Here is a 13,697-nt window from a genome sequence, read left to right as displayed (position 1 = left end):
ACGCATAGAGAGAGAGAAATAAACAAGTCAACATCACTAATTGAGTAATCGGTTAATGGCTAGTCGACCATCTTGACCCATCCCTTACTGTTTACCATTAGTGTGTACTCAATGTCTCAATCAACTCTGAAGGACATGGGCGTTTAAGGTTGTAGTGGTCTCCTGAAGGCCTTGCTGCCATGGCTTTTATGGTGGTTGGGTGGTTTAAATCTTACTGGGGTGTAATTGAAGTTTAGCTCTCCTGCTCTCCCACTAAACGCACCCTGAACAGGATAATTAATTTTTAATGGGCTTTTTTTCTCCCAGGCTCCAGGGCTGTTTTGAACATTTTTACAGGCTCTTCTCCTCCATCCTCATAAAGGATCCCCCGTTTTCCTCTCCCGACGCGCAGGCCGAGGCGTTAACTCGGGGTGTGTGTGTGTTTGCGCTTGACCTCTGAGTGTGTGCTAGAGCTCGTTTGTATGCTTGTGTGTGTCTTTCACTAATGAGAAGCACATGTGTGGGCTAGTCGTGGTGCAGAGCAGCTTGGCTTGAAGTTATTAATGGCAGTAAAATTTATGCTTCCTCCTTTTTTTTCCCCAATTAAATGGAGAAGCCCTTCTCTTTTCAGGGGTCTCTGGGAGCACATCTGGCTCCAATAGGCAGAGATAACCTTGCCTAAAGGGTCCGTGGCTGGCTCCGACCCATCCCCGCCCCCTCTTCCCTCTCTCGGGGTCTGGGTCTGTCTGTCTGATTAAGTCAGGGCTCAAGTTCTTACCAGGTCCAGGTTTCGGTCTGCTTTGTGAAGGGTAACTGCTTTCTCAGGGTCAGAATTACTCAGGCCTGAAATAAATACCAGATTAAAAAAAAAAAATACAAAGATTAACAAAATAATTCTTGCAGATTTGTTTTCTCTATATTAACACTACTGTTAAAAATGTTGAGGTTGATAAGATTGTTTTTTGAAAAGATTGTCTCTAATGCTCATCAAGATTGCAGTTATTTGATTAAAAATAAAGTAAAAACATTCATAAATCATTCTAATATGCTGATTTGATGCTCAAGAAACATTTTTGTTATTATCTTGTTTTGTTCAAAACAATTGTGCTGCTTAATATTTTTGTGGAAACGGTGGTACAGTTTTTCAGAATTCTTTGATAAATTTTTTGATGAACAGAAATTTTGTATCTGTATAAGTATTTAATGTAATTTTTGTTCAATTTAATTAATCCTTTCTGAACAACAGTATTAATTTCTTTCCAACAAAAAAGTCTTACTGACCCCAAACTTTTGAATGGTTGCATAGGTCAACAGTAATGGCCAAAAAAGTGTCTCATTCCACTCACTAGTTCCCTATGATGTGAATCCTGAACACGAATTCTGGCACAAGCAAAGGGCCTTGATCCACTAAATATTGGGACACTCGTGACTCGAATCAGAATTGAATGCTTAAAATCTGGTGTTGTCCTGTTTATCCTGCCGTGTGTTTCTACTGAAGAAGAAGGTGTAGTTCAGGCTACCTTGAATATGCAGAGAGTGTGTCTGTCCATTCATGGCTTGTGTGTGTTTGTGTTTCAGGAGACGAAGCGCAGAGACAGATCGCCATGTGCATTCTGTACCACATCAGCATGGATGACCGTTTCAAGTCTATGTTTGCCTACACGGACTGCATTCCACAGGTGAGAGGTCAGCCTGCATTAGCATGATCTTATAGCATGGGACAGGAGAGCTCTATATCCTCTCTCACACCATGTCTAAACCGGGTGCGACCGTTGTCCCATTGCACCATGCCGCAACAGCTTGAGGTTATGTTTAACACATCAAATTGAAATCCAAGTCCATTTCTATTGTTTTCGGAAGTAGCGCAAGCATGCGGAGTACGTCAGAATTAGAACGGCATCAGTTTATAGTCAGTGTCTTGTGTCATGAGCGTTGTTCATATCCGGTGTAGACACTGTCTCAGGTAACTCACTCACTGGCCCTCTCCAGATTTCTTTAATACTGTACATGTGTCTATTGTGAGATTTGCACCATAGAATTTCACCACCTGAGGCCAGCTGCATAAACCTTGCCTCTGTGTTAAGACTGTGTCTTAAGAACTAGTCTGACCAACAAGCAGTTAGCCAAGGGGTAATTAGTCTTATTTTTCAGATTCACATTAGAAAAGCTTAATTATTGAAGGAAATGTTTGTTTGACAGTTTTTTCGATAAGACCAAAAACATGCATCATGACAGTAATAAAAATGATTTTCATTAAAATGATTGTTAATGAGAATTTACAGTTTTTGTGTTTTGTTGTTTTTGTCAAATCAAACATTAAACTACTAAACTAATAATTCTATGTTATTTTAACAATTTAAAATGGGCTAAAATTAATTAATATGGCATGATAAAAAATGCAAACATTTAAAGGACATTTTCATAAAAAAATGAGTAAAACCAAAATATTGATTGAAAAATACAGTACAGGTTCAAATGGTCATGAAAAACCTGAGAAAGTAATAGAAATTTCTTCATTAAACTAAGGTCTATCAGCTTATTTTCAGCTCTATAATATGCTAGAATTGGCTCTTTGTAAGTGCAATCTTTAGATTATATTTTTAAAATCTCTATCAATTGTTTACAAATAACAGGAAAAGTCATGATAATTCATCAGTCGAAAGGTGTGACAACCCTGTGCAGTCTTGTTGTCACTGTGACTGCAGGCTGGGGGTTACCAAGGTTTTGGTGGGGCGACTCGGTGTTGCATGTGAAAGCAGGGCAGGTGCCAGTAAGTCTAGCCACAGTGATTTAGGCTGCAGGGTGGCTGCTATGTGATACTCAGAATGGGACTGTATGCTTTGCATACTCACCACTGCCTCCTCACTCTCTCTCCGGGCCTCCTGCTTATCGTTAACGTCAGGGGGCAATGTTGACAACCCTTGACCACTTCAGCCCAGGCCTGGACCTCTGCACAGTCCCCTTCTCCCACACGCTCCCTTCCTGAAGCCCTACCGTCCCCTCAGGTAGCAGAGTCCGGTCCTCTGTTCCGCTCGGGGTGTAGTGACGTTAGCCAAGCTAATGGAGAGTGACATGTAAGGTTTGTGTCTAAAGTTCGGATTCGCTTGAGAAAATCAGGAACCCCTGGACGTCTGGGAAACTTACAAATTTGGTACGAGAGTTTGGAAAAAATGTTTCAGGTCTGTCAGCTTTTTTGTAGGACAAAGGCGGGTTTGATTAAAGTTCTAGGCGGGTCAGGACTTCAAGTCACTTGCTGACTTTCTTGAGTTCGATCTTTCAGGAAAGAAGGGCACACTTGAACTTGGAAGCTTTTGGGTATGAGGTAACTGGACTGAAACTGAACATATATATACACACTAGCTAACTTTGAGGTCAGTAAGTAATTTTTTTAAGAAATTAATACTTTTATTCAGAAAGGATGCATTAAATTGATCAGTAAAGTGACAGTAAATACATTTATAATGTTACAAAATATTTCTATTTCAAATAAATGCTGTTCTTTTCTACTTCATCAAAGAATCCTCAAAATGTATCACAACTTCCACAAAACTTTTAAGCGGCACAGCTGTTTTCAACATTGATCATAATAAGAAATGTTTCTTTAGCACAGAATCAGCATATTAGAATGATTTCTGAAGGATCATCGATCATGTGACACTGAAAACTGGAGTAATGGCTGCTGACAGCTACACTCTATGGCAAGTGCTTTGATTGTTTCTGTTAATTCATGGTGTTTTGTTTGTCAGGTAATGAAGATGTTGTTTGATTGTGGTGAGGAGAGGATTGACGCTGAGCTCATTTCCTTCTGCATCAACCTGGCTGCCAACAAGAGGAATGCCCAGATCATGTGTGAAGGTGAGAATAGATACAAATGTGCAACCAAAAAACAGTGAAGTGCAGACTCGGTGCTTAATTTAATGGGGTTTTTTTCAAGGCAATGGCCTGAAGATGCTAATGAAGAGAGCACTGAAGCTAAAAGATCCTCTGATGATGAAGATGATCCGAAATATATCTCAGCATGATGGACCTTCTAAAAATCTTTTCATTGTGAGAGTCAAAAACGAGAATACACTCACCCATACAAATGAAGTGTATTGTAGAGATGTTCATTGATGTTTACTCCATTGAAAACTAATAAGCATGTGATGTGTTTGAGGACTATGTTGGAGACCTAGCGGCTCAGATCGGACTAAAGGAAGAGGAAGAGTTTGTCATTGAGTGCTTGGGAACTCTTTCCAATCTTACCATTCCTGATCTTGACTGGGAACTTGTGCTGAAGGAGTACAACCTGGTGCCTTATCTCAAAGACCACCTCAAACCAGGTCTGTCTCAATCCACTTTACTATTTTACATCACAATGGAAAATACATGAGAATATTAGTTGCAAGGTCTTGTGATATATGACTTCCACTTATTTTTCTTATGTAGGCTCTGCAGAAGATGACCTCATTCTGGAGGTGGTGATCATGATTGGCACTGTCTCCATGGATGATTCCTGTGCCGTAATGTTGGCCAAATCGGGCATCATTCCTGCTCTAATAGAGCTGCTGAACGGTAGGAAACATTCAGATGCTCAGAGTGCTTTTAAAGTTCATGTTCTGAAGTTGACATATGTTATTGGAAGTAGAGAAATAATAGTCTCTCTCTTCTTTCTATCCTCAGCCCAGCAAGAAGATGATGAGTTTGTCTGTCAGATTGTGTACGTTTTTTACCAAATGGTGTTTCACCAGGCCACCCGAGATGTCATCATAAAAGAAACGCGTATCCTTCATCTTGTAAAACCTGCAGTTGCATGATGATGTTGTTGTTTGGTCATACAGCGGTTTCTATCTTAGAGTTTTTGTCCTTGACTGTTATCTTGTCAGAGGCTCCAGCATATCTCATTGACCTGATGCACGACAAAAATGCAGAAATACGCAAAGTGTGTGACAATACATTGGACATCATTGCTGTGAGTATGAATCAGCTGTACCTCAAGTAGTGTGCTGTCTTTCACCAATTTCAAGTTGTTTCAGTGGGTAAAGGGGCCTGGTAATGATCAAACAAATTATTATAGCCATTATGTGCATGCAACCCTTTTTACACTCAATTCATGTTGAGGAACCAGTGTTTTTGCTTAATATTCTGAACAAGGCTTTATTTTTAAATTTTTTAGAATTCATTTTAATTTTAGTTTAACTTTTAGTAATTCTGTCATGTGCTTTTGTCATCTTATAATTTTTTATACTTCTATTTAGCTTTTCTATTTATTTAGTTTGAATTATTTTAGAACTTCAACTAAAACTTATTATATTTCAGTTAATTGCCAAGGCGACATTATAATTTTCGTTTAAGATTTTCATGTAACAATTATATTTTATTTCAGCTTTATATCAATTAATGGAAATCTGTTTTAATCGTTTTAGTCTTAGTTAACAATAACACTGTGAAGAACCGGTCCAAACTTTTTCGGCACATCTTCTCCCTCTTTTGTTTTGAGTCAAGAGGGAGACCATCCAGTTGTCTTAACCAGCACTTCATTGTTAACGATAAATATGGCACATATGGTTTGTAGCATAGGCGTAATTTACGGGTGGGATGGGTGGGACATGTCCTCCACCAGGGTCGATATTGTCTCCATCACTTTTTTGAAACACCTCGACATACCTAATGCAGATGAAACATATCCAGCTGACATTCGTTTCTGTTAAATAAGATGCAATCTGGCGCTGGAATCTGTTGTTTTTGAAATCATGCTGACTGTTCGTTGTGAAGTTATTAGTGACGGAACGTTCTATTTTGGCTCGTGCAAAATCGTCGTCACACACATTGCACATGACATTGCGGAAACTATGTATTCATTCCAGTTAAATCACAAAATAAAATGCACACAAATGTGTCCCTGCTCTTGATATACGATCACTGATGAGCATCTTTGATTTTAATAAGGGGAAAAAAATTATGCAAGGACGGATTAGAACCCAAAACCTCCAACACGCCTAACAAAAATTCTGCCACTAGATTGTTTAAGAATATGAATACTTATTGCGTATCTATATATTTATACACTAACGTGAAGAATCTCGGGCCTAATAATACATTTTATTATAGTACATGTAAAAATGAAACTATCACTTTAAAAATAAGTTCTATGTCGATACACTAACCGCCCCCCCTTCCCACACACACACACACACACACACACACACACACGCTCACCACTGGTTTATAGTCAGAGTCATTTGACATAAAAGACTGTAGGATGAACACCGTTGTTAGTGGGTTAAATGTAAAAGCTGTTCTGAAGCAGCTCTGTCACATGTGATCTGTCCCAGGCCTCAGATTAATGTAATTAGGGCTGGTCTTGAGGCCAAGGGAAGTGTTCCATACATCTGATCGGAAAGGGCCATTAAAGCAGGGAGCCACATCAAAGAGAGAGGAGGAGATGCCTGCTTAGTGTCACGTGGGGATGGTGGACAGAGCGCAGATCCGCTGAATACCACACATTCACATACACGTTGTTGATAATCTTCCCCTTTTTCTTCTTCTATGTTATACAAATATGAAAATGTGAAATCTGATGACTATTGTTGATCTTTTTTTAACCTTTTTTTTTCTACTTTTATCTTGACATACCCAATCCTTTTGCCTTTGTGGAAGTGGTTTTTAACCCAGACAGGAGAAGTCATTCATAATTCTTTTTTGCATGTTATTTCTGGATACGCTTGAAGATTTTCCCCCCAGATTTATTTATAAAACACCCAAACCTACTCCGGATCTAAATGTTCAGTAACGTCATGAGCTCAGCTACTTGAAGATTGATTAGCCGGGGTATCAGACCACATTCATTACTGTGATTGGCCACGGGAGTGCAGCATGTGGTGCCTTTAATGCTTTACAATGATGAATTTGTGCCCTGGCAGAAAGTGTCACTGTGCATGCCGGTGGGGCCAAACTGGTGACAATGAGGCCTGTTTGAGGCCTGGGCCTCAGGTGGCCATCAGAGCCCCAGGCCTTCCACCCTGTGTGGGGGATGATTAATCAGAGAGCCGGTTTGTCTAGCTAGTTCCACTAACCTCAAAGAGGTTTTATTACGCTCAGTCCCTGTAGAGTTAAAATAAACAGCTGCCATGTTATCCGTCTGCCAAGCGACACAGCACACCTGATTCATCCCACATCTTCGGTATGGCAATACAGGCAGAGCCTTTCTGTGTCCTGTGCTAATACTCTGGCCGTTCTCTCTGTCTGTGTCTGTAGGAATATGATGTGGAATGGGGTAAGAAGATCCAGAGTGAAAAGTTTCGCTGGCATAACTCTCAGTGGCTGGAGATGGTGGAGAACCGACAGATGGATGAGGCAGAGCCTTTCATGTATGGAGACGATGGAGAACCTTTTCTCCAAAATGGTGACATCCTGGAACGGCCAGACCTCTTCTACAGCTCAGGTTATATTGGGCGGGGATTTTAAAAAATATAGCTGCATTTAAATAGAAGTTCTTATGAATAGGGTGTTTAAATTTCTTTTGTTTTGATACGTGTCATTATACTTTGGGTTAGTTTTTTTTTTTATATATATCTTTCTGAGCAATCAGACATGATTTTATTTGGGAGGGTAACACAAGCCCTCCTCCCCATATTGGCCCCATATATAAGATATTTCGTCTGGTATTTCTGCTGTAATTATGACAATGCTGCTTGTTTTCAAACCTATTTATGAACAGAAAGTGTTGATATATTTAATAATTAATTAAATGTTTCCTTTTGTGATTCTATTAGATTCAAGATTTTAAATGTGTATTTTTCAATAAAAATAATATTTACTGGGGTAAAAAGACATGATTTCAGTTTACATTTTGATTTTTGTTTTTATCATTTTAATTTGGTTTTGATTCATTTTATTTAATTAAGTTAAATATCAACACCCTACTATTGTGGTTGGCTGGTTCTACTAAAAATGATAAAAATCTATAATATATATCAATAAAATATAAACTATACTGTAATCTGTAATTTGGTTAAAAATCCAGATTATAAACAAACATTACTTTTAAATTATTTTAATAATTATTTTTAATAATTAATTTATAATTCTAATTTTAGATATCTAAAACAAAAAAACAATTCTAATTTTAATTAGAATTTTAATAATAAATGCAAAATATTATGAGAAATTTGATGTATCTCTGTATTTTCTGTCATGCCTTAGCACAGAGGTGCTACTGATAATTGGTTTCTCTGTGATTCCTGCAGATGGAATAATCCCAGTAGATGGTGCCATTAGTCCAGAGTTCTTCACAGACTTCCAGAATGGAGACCTGTTAGGACCACATGGTTTCCCCAGCAGGTACATTTAAATATGATGAATCTGTCAAACTGGCTTTTGTTATTACTGTATCACACACACACACACACATCTTTGTCTGCCAGTTTTGTTGACTTTAGCAGGGAACGGCTCAAAAGTGCTGCGTCAAAGAGTCCTCCGGCATTCCCAGCAGGCCGCAGCACTCCTCCAACAGTAATACCCTCAGCTTTGAGAGTAAACACAGCTCCCTCTATTTAGCTTTTTCCAAATCTACTTCAGTTGCCATATACCTACTGTTTAGAGGTTTCAGCAAAGCACTAATGTGATGACTTGATGCTATGATTTATGGTGTGGCCCACTTTGTGTCATGGGACTATGCAAAATATTTGAGCTTTGTTCCAAATATTCAACTCGTAATCGTAGAGGGGATTATTTGATATGGGGCCATTAATGATAATACAGTGACCCCTTTAAATGATTAGACACTCATAGGTTTTAGGCTAAGGTTACTCATAGGTTGCATTTGGTCTAAAAAAAAAAAACAGAAAGAAAAGAGACTCTAACTGAAAAAATGACTGTTTGTTATTGTCCTCTTGCATTATTGACAAACTATTTTTTTGTTTGACACTGTAAAGCTGCTTTGACAATCTGTATTGTATAAAGCACTATATATATATATATATATATATAAATATATATATATATATATATATAAATAAAGGTGACTTGACTTAACAACAGGGAGAGCTCGCTAAATTATACATCAGTCTATGAGAGAAAGGATGGAGTCTTGAAGTCAGAGAAGAGGCGCTGAAAAATAAGGAGCAAGTGAATACAAGGGGGAGGGGGCGGCAGAGGAAGCCATGTTTTTTTTTCACAGCTCTTTGTAAGCGATGCCTGTAGAATACACTGAGTGCACAGGGAATTGGGCAGCCTGAAAGTGTGGTTTTCATTTTGTCCATGTGGTGTTAGAGATCCAGGTTAACACAATAATGAAATCCAGCTTAGGTTCCCCTGCACCGAGCCAGGAGCCAGACACACTGGGAACAGCTCTTTTAAAAGCCTTTAATAGAATCACTTTTATTTATAGAATAGCACAGAGCAATCTTTCATTTAGCACATAAAGAACGCTTAGTTATTCCAGATGAAGAAGACAAATTCTTGGCTGCATTTGCTTGAAAAATATGAGTTCCTCATTGCGAATGTTATGATTAGACGAAAAACACATTACAAGGTAATTAATAAAATATTTTAAACTAAAATACAGTTATTTTAAAGCAGTAAAGCGTAAAACATTATTTTTAGTAAAACATTGTCTGGGCCAACCAGGAAAAGTAAAATTCACCCAAGAAGTATTTGGACACTTGAGCGTCACAAAATGTTTAAAAGACATTGGATTAGAAAGTGTTAAAACAAATGGAATTGATTTATTTAGCTTTCTTTTTGTACTTTCTGCTGGCAAACATTATGTAAGTAGACAGTTAATGTGATGAACTACACCTGTGGTTACTCTGCTGGGACACCTGTGTGAACTTGAGGGGAACTGACTTCATATATTCACTAATAGAGACCAGTTGGTTTAAAGTAATAGAACAAATGGCTAAATAATTAAAGTCAGCTCTGAGAAAAGGACTAGCATCATTTGTTTGCAGATAACACTTGATTTGATTTACTACTGTTCAGAGTTTGGGGTCAGTAAGTTTTTTTTTTTTTAAAGAAATTAATATTTATTTTCAACAAGGGGACATTTAAATTACCATAAATAAATAATAATTCTAATAATTTTTGTCCTTCACCCTTGTGTCATTTCAAACCTGTCATATGCAAATATGCTTTTAAAATACTTTATGGTGCTTTTTTTTTTTTTGGTCTTTATTCATTGTAATTTCATAGAAAAGAGCACCTTCTTTTCTCCATTTGTGTTTCATGGAAGAAATAAAGTTGAATTTGGAAAGACATGAGGGTGAGCAAATTTAACAGAATTATCATCTCTGGGCACCAGAGGAAGAAAAGAGACCGGCAACACAGACACTTTCCTGTTTAGAGGTTTCCGGGTGTTTTTTTACAGGATCTCACTTCAGTGTTAACTCTCAGGGGCCACTGGGGCCAGACATGGGGATCTTTTTTCAGCCTGTGTCCACCCTCAGATCTTCAGATTATCACCAAGTGCACTGTGTCTGTGATCCTTGTGTCTCAAGGGCCAAAATGTTGGTTGGAGTCACTAGTAACATCATTATTTGCGGAAACCAGCAGAAAATGTAATCTTTTCAACTTTCCTGGAAAGGATGACAGCATCCCTTTGGGATTAATGATTCACCGCAAGAATGATTGTAACACAAACACACACTTTTAAGGCCTGTCTCTTACCTGGAGACTCTTTGGAGGGATCATCTGATTTACAACACACTGCCTTTTCCTTCCCATCAACCCTTTTGAACTTAGTTAGTTATAAGCTTCGGTTTCACCCAAACTCTTTCCAACACATCCAGCCTCTCCTCCTCAAGCTTTTTAACAATGTCTGAAATTTCCCCAGACAGCAGTGGTGTACCTCAGAGGATAAAGACAGGCTTGCTGCCCAGAGAGGGTGGGTGTACTGGGAGTGACGGGGGTAGCGCGTGTAACCGATCGCTGGAAGTGATTTGGACTAAAAACAACACGGCATTATGGGAGCTGGAAGGGGCAAAGCAAACAACCCATATTTTAAGAATACAGGCCAAAGTTGGGTGGGTGTTTATTTAGAGGCAGATCACACTAGTCCATTCCAGATGATGTGACATGATCCCGTTGGTCATTTGCATTGAGGAATTCATATAATTCTCATGGTTTTAGAATCGAATTTTTAATTTGTGAACACTCCTGGTGTGAATAATATAATATAATATGAAATGATCCCGTTGGTCATTTGCCTTAAGGAAGTAATATAATTTTATTCTAATTTTTAATTTGTGAACTCTCCTGGTGTTAATAATATATAATATGACATAAATATGATATAAAGTAAATGAATATAATTGATTATTATTTATTTGGTATTTCAAATTTATTTATTTATTTGGTAGGTTTGGAGCAGTTCTGTTTTAAGTTTAGGTAGCTCTGTTTTGCAGAATCAGAGCGCCATCTAGTGATGCTTATAACCTAACCCATATACAAGTCATTTCCTAATAAAATACATTGACCTGATTTATGTTAGTTATTGTGATTGACTGATGTGACTGGCTGACAGCTGGCTGTGTCTCTCTTCCTCCAGTTCTTTGACTGACGGGTACGGACAGACAGGTGTGACTCCAGCGCGTCCTGCCACGGCTTACGGCTTTCGGCCTGATGAGCCGTTTTATTACGGTTACACGACATCACGGTAGGAGAGTGTCAGGAAAGACCTAAAAGCTATGAAAACCAATTAAATGGATCTCAGAAGATGCTAGTTAGGTCTCTTTTTTCCATTTCAAATGAAAGCAGCACTACTGATTTTCTTCATCATCCATATCATTATCAGTAATATGTGGATATTTATTCCATTCCATGTGAATCTCAGTCTGAATGTGTTTTAAGCTGAATGTTCTCAATGAAGCTATGATTTGCAGCCCTCACTTTGAGCTAGATCATGTAGTTTTAACATACTTTAGCCTACTGTGTATTGCTTGTCAACACTGAAGAATCTAATGGCACCACATTGCCTTTTCTGTGCAATATAACAAAAGTAGGATTTAGTTGCATGCTGTTTCAGTGATGTAGGTGAGTTAATTTATGAGTGTTGAAAACACCATCTATTTATACATTAAAGCAAATCTGTCCATTTAATGCATGACAGTTGTTCAGATTTAGGTTTCTGGAAGCAAAATATTGTGTAGCTGTAGCTGCTACTCGTGTTTATATTATAGGATTTCCTTCAGTTTTGCATATGTTGCTTACATAAAGCAACTGATATAAGGGTCATTTTAATGATAGTGGTGCCCCTCTGTGGACTCGCATGTGAAATTATGTATTTTGTTCAAATACATTTCATGACAACACAACACAGTGCCCATGGGAACAATAATGTCACTTTACCGTCTTAATATCTTGATTGTGCTAAACAATGTTGCCTGTTTCTTTGCTTTTGATACCATAGTACTAATTTTACAACACATCTTGGCTTTATATGGTGCTCTGCTGACAACTTCATATGTATTTTGTAATGTAGCCTACTCAAGTGTTCTTTTGAAATAATACGTGCGTAAATAATATGTGCGTTTTCGTATTTATGAAACTCAATTTCATTGGTGCCTGGGAATTGTCTTACTGTTTTATATAAAATGCCTTTTTGTTTAATGTGGTGCAATATGAAATGCATAAATTGATGTGCAAAAGCTTTCCTTGTGTACGTTACTTTGATAGAAATCTTTTGCATATTTAGTTGGGTTTTAGCACAGCAGAAACTCCGCAAATGCTCGCCTCGTTTACTTTCACTTGATTGCAGTGAAATGCCATGCATCTCATTTATTCTCAATCATTCACTCCCATCATTCAGACATTCCTTAAAAGGGCGGTTATGCATATTTAAAGATGTATTGATGGACTGTCTTATTGTTTATGTGGATCTTGTATAGGGAGCCAAATGCCTGGAGCAGAATCTGTAGTGATTGTCTCCATGTAACACAGATCTCAGTGGTTCTGCAGTATGTCCCTGCAGTGCACATGCGGCAAATGTACTTGTACTTGTCACTCAACGTTTGTTCATAACAACAAAAGGCACCTCGCTGTAGATATGTCACAGAGCCAGATTCCATGGAAATCAAACCTGTCAGACTTGCGTTATGGCAGACTTTGACACAGCTTGGCATTTTGGGGAAATGTACAAGATCCTTATTGTTGAAACTTTCTTCGTGTTGTGATTGTATCATCTGAAGGTTGAAAACTGCCTTGCCGAAATTGTAACAATGGCATGTTTCTTCCTGAAGGATTCCTCATAAAGATTCACAAAGGACACTCATTTCCAAACTCAATATTTATGCTACACTGTAAAAAAAAATCCGTAAAATTTACGGTAAAAAAAACGGCAGCTGTGGTTGCCGGAATTTTACCGTAAAAAATACGGTAGCAACGTTTTAGGTTTTACGGTTTTAACTTAAATTTACAGTTAAATACCGTCATTTCATTAACTGATATAATGTTAATATACCAACCTATTGAAGTATTGAAATCTGTTTTGTACCTTTGTAATACACAGATAACCACCAAATGCAGGTGGTGATGAGAAAGTCACATGATGAACCAAAGCCCATCACAAGCAGCTTTTAAATAATAACATATATAGAAGGTGCACATTGTCATTCACACAAACACCAAACACCATCATGGTAATACACATGAAACTGAAATAATGCAATAAACATTCCTTTAACAACATTAGGTGTAACACACAACCCTAATATACAAAACTGATAAGAAAAAACTAAGAA

General features: G+C 37.9%; 1 protein-coding gene across 1 annotated transcript in view; it reads left to right on the top strand.

The window, feature by feature from the left end:
- LOC107696146 (kinesin-associated protein 3-like) overlaps positions 1-13,287 on the top strand; it is a 25,457-nt gene extending 12,170 nt beyond the window's left edge. The window contains exons 11-20 of the mRNA XM_016496346.1: positions 1,558-1,658; positions 3,726-3,834; positions 3,914-4,026; positions 4,136-4,301; positions 4,408-4,533; positions 4,642-4,740; positions 4,845-4,930; positions 7,216-7,402; positions 8,208-8,301; positions 11,507-13,287. Coding sequence (XP_016351832.1) covers positions 1,558-1,658; positions 3,726-3,834; positions 3,914-4,026; positions 4,136-4,301; positions 4,408-4,533; positions 4,642-4,740; positions 4,845-4,930; positions 7,216-7,402; positions 8,208-8,301; positions 11,507-11,618 — 1,193 coding nt within the window. The 3' untranslated portion in view covers positions 11,619-13,287. The remainder of the gene's footprint in view (positions 1-1,557; positions 1,659-3,725; positions 3,835-3,913; positions 4,027-4,135; positions 4,302-4,407; positions 4,534-4,641; positions 4,741-4,844; positions 4,931-7,215; positions 7,403-8,207; positions 8,302-11,506) is intronic.
- Positions 13,288-13,697: the final 410 nt, after the last annotated feature.

This window comes from Sinocyclocheilus anshuiensis, unplaced genomic scaffold, assembly GCF_001515605.1.
Source record: "Sinocyclocheilus anshuiensis isolate Anshui unplaced genomic scaffold, SAMN03320099.WGS_v1.1 scaffold306, whole genome shotgun sequence".
Taxonomy (NCBI): Eukaryota; Metazoa; Chordata; class Actinopteri; order Cypriniformes; family Cyprinidae; genus Sinocyclocheilus; species Sinocyclocheilus anshuiensis.
The sequence above is the reverse complement of the archived record's forward strand: the minus strand, read 5'-3'. Positions and strand labels throughout refer to the sequence as shown.